Source organism: Rutidosis leptorrhynchoides, chromosome 10 (genome assembly GCF_046630445.1).
Source record: "Rutidosis leptorrhynchoides isolate AG116_Rl617_1_P2 chromosome 10, CSIRO_AGI_Rlap_v1, whole genome shotgun sequence".
In the NCBI taxonomy this organism is placed as follows: Eukaryota; Viridiplantae; Streptophyta; class Magnoliopsida; order Asterales; family Asteraceae; genus Rutidosis; species Rutidosis leptorrhynchoides.
The window spans coordinates 254,610,027-254,611,712 of NC_092342.1; the positions used below are offsets into that span (position 1 = coordinate 254,610,027).

Here is a 1,686-nt window from a genome sequence, read left to right on the forward strand (position 1 = left end):
ATATATATATATATATATATACCACTATATGACTAAATAAATAAATAAAAAAACCTAGTCATATATACCCTAAATAAACAATGTTTGTGATAAGTAAAATTGGTTAATGATAAAGAAGGATAAAAGCAAGTAAATCGTACCATAGATTGTAGAAGTAGATAGGGAGTTCACCTTACGCCAAGATCCAAGAAGGAAACAGAGGTAGGTGAGCTCTATTGTTGTAAAGAAAAAGTGATTCAGGAATTAGCATTAGAAAAAGAGGCATATGCACGAGAGGTGTGTTATTTTTATATTTGAATATTTAATATTTAATGGTCGATACTATAAAATTATGTTAAGTGGGCTACTTTCAAATATCTTAATGGTCCATCTTTGATTCAAATCATAGAATTATAAATTCTGAAAAAATATGGGGTCCTACGATTTTATTTAGTGGTGTTCTATACAATATTGAATCGTATTTTGTAAAAATAAAAAAAAAATCAAAACTAGTGATGTCACGGGACCCCTCGGAGTCTCAAGTAGGTTCGCCCCTGGTATCTATAAGATGTGCCATAGAACTCAAGATTGTTAATATAATTCACCATCGAGGTGTCCTGCTAACTTTGACTGAAATAGCTCGCGAGAACAACTCTCCGACGTTAATTTTGGATGGCCTCTCGCGCCTGCTGAGGTTCTTGGTCCGCAAACAAATTCTAGATGAGGTGCATGAACCAGAATGCATCGAACCAATCTACGTGCTAAACTATTGTTCTAAATGGTTCATACATGATGAAAGGAATAGTCTTGCAGCATTTGCAACGTGGATGACCCATCCAGATTCAACTTCACCTTTTCTTAGGTTAAAACAATCTATTATAGAAGGAGATACCGCAATTCAGAAGACATATGGAGTCGAATTGTGGGATTATGTTTCGACTAACCCACAGTACAATAGAATTTTCAATGAAGGAATGGCATGTTTCACATGGAGCACCATGGATGCGATCTTATCGAGTTATGAATTTTATGGTGTGAAAGGAACTTTGGTGAATATTGGTGGTGGTATCGGGATGGATATAAATGACATTGTAACAAAATATCCACATATTAAAGGTATAAATTTTGATTTGCCTCATGTTATTTCAGATGCACCAACATATCAAGGGGTTACCCATGTTGAAGGTGACATGTTTAAGGCCATCCCACCTGCAAATTCCTATCTTATCAAGGTATTAATTAATCTCTCACACATAAAAGTAAAATATTTATAACATGTTCTGTGTGAAAGAAGAAAATATTTATCACTTATAAGTTATAACGTTGATGTTGATGTTCTATTCTATATATATGACAGTCGGTATTGCATAACTGGAGTGATGACAAGTGTGTTTAGATTCTCAAAAACTGTCGAGACTTCATAATTGAGAAACCTGGGAAAGTTATTATTGCAGATATCATTCTAAACCCTAAAGGAGATGGTGTATTTGATGATGCATGTATTAAATTTGATATAATTATGTTTGTGACTTGTAATATGTGACGACCCGGAAATCTCGATCAAATTTAAACTTTAATCTCTATATGTTTTCGACACGATAAGCAAAGTTTGTTAAGTTAAATCTCAAGAATTTAAAACTATGTTCATACATTCATTTAACCTCGACTAAATTCCAATGATTCACGAACTGTTATATGAACGGATAT

At 33.4% G+C, this 1,686-nt stretch overlaps 1 protein-coding gene across 1 annotated transcript; it reads left to right on the forward strand.

Annotated features, from left to right (window-relative positions):
• Positions 1-494: 494 nt before the first annotated feature.
• LOC139870968 (desmethylxanthohumol 6'-O-methyltransferase-like) lies at positions 495-1,375 on the forward strand. The gene is made up of 2 exons (XM_071858727.1): positions 495-1,211; positions 1,337-1,375. Exons 1-2 carry the CDS (start codon positions 495-497, stop codon positions 1,373-1,375), a joined length of 756 nt encoding a protein of 251 aa, XP_071714828.1.
• The last annotated feature ends 311 nt before the right edge of the window (positions 1,376-1,686 follow it).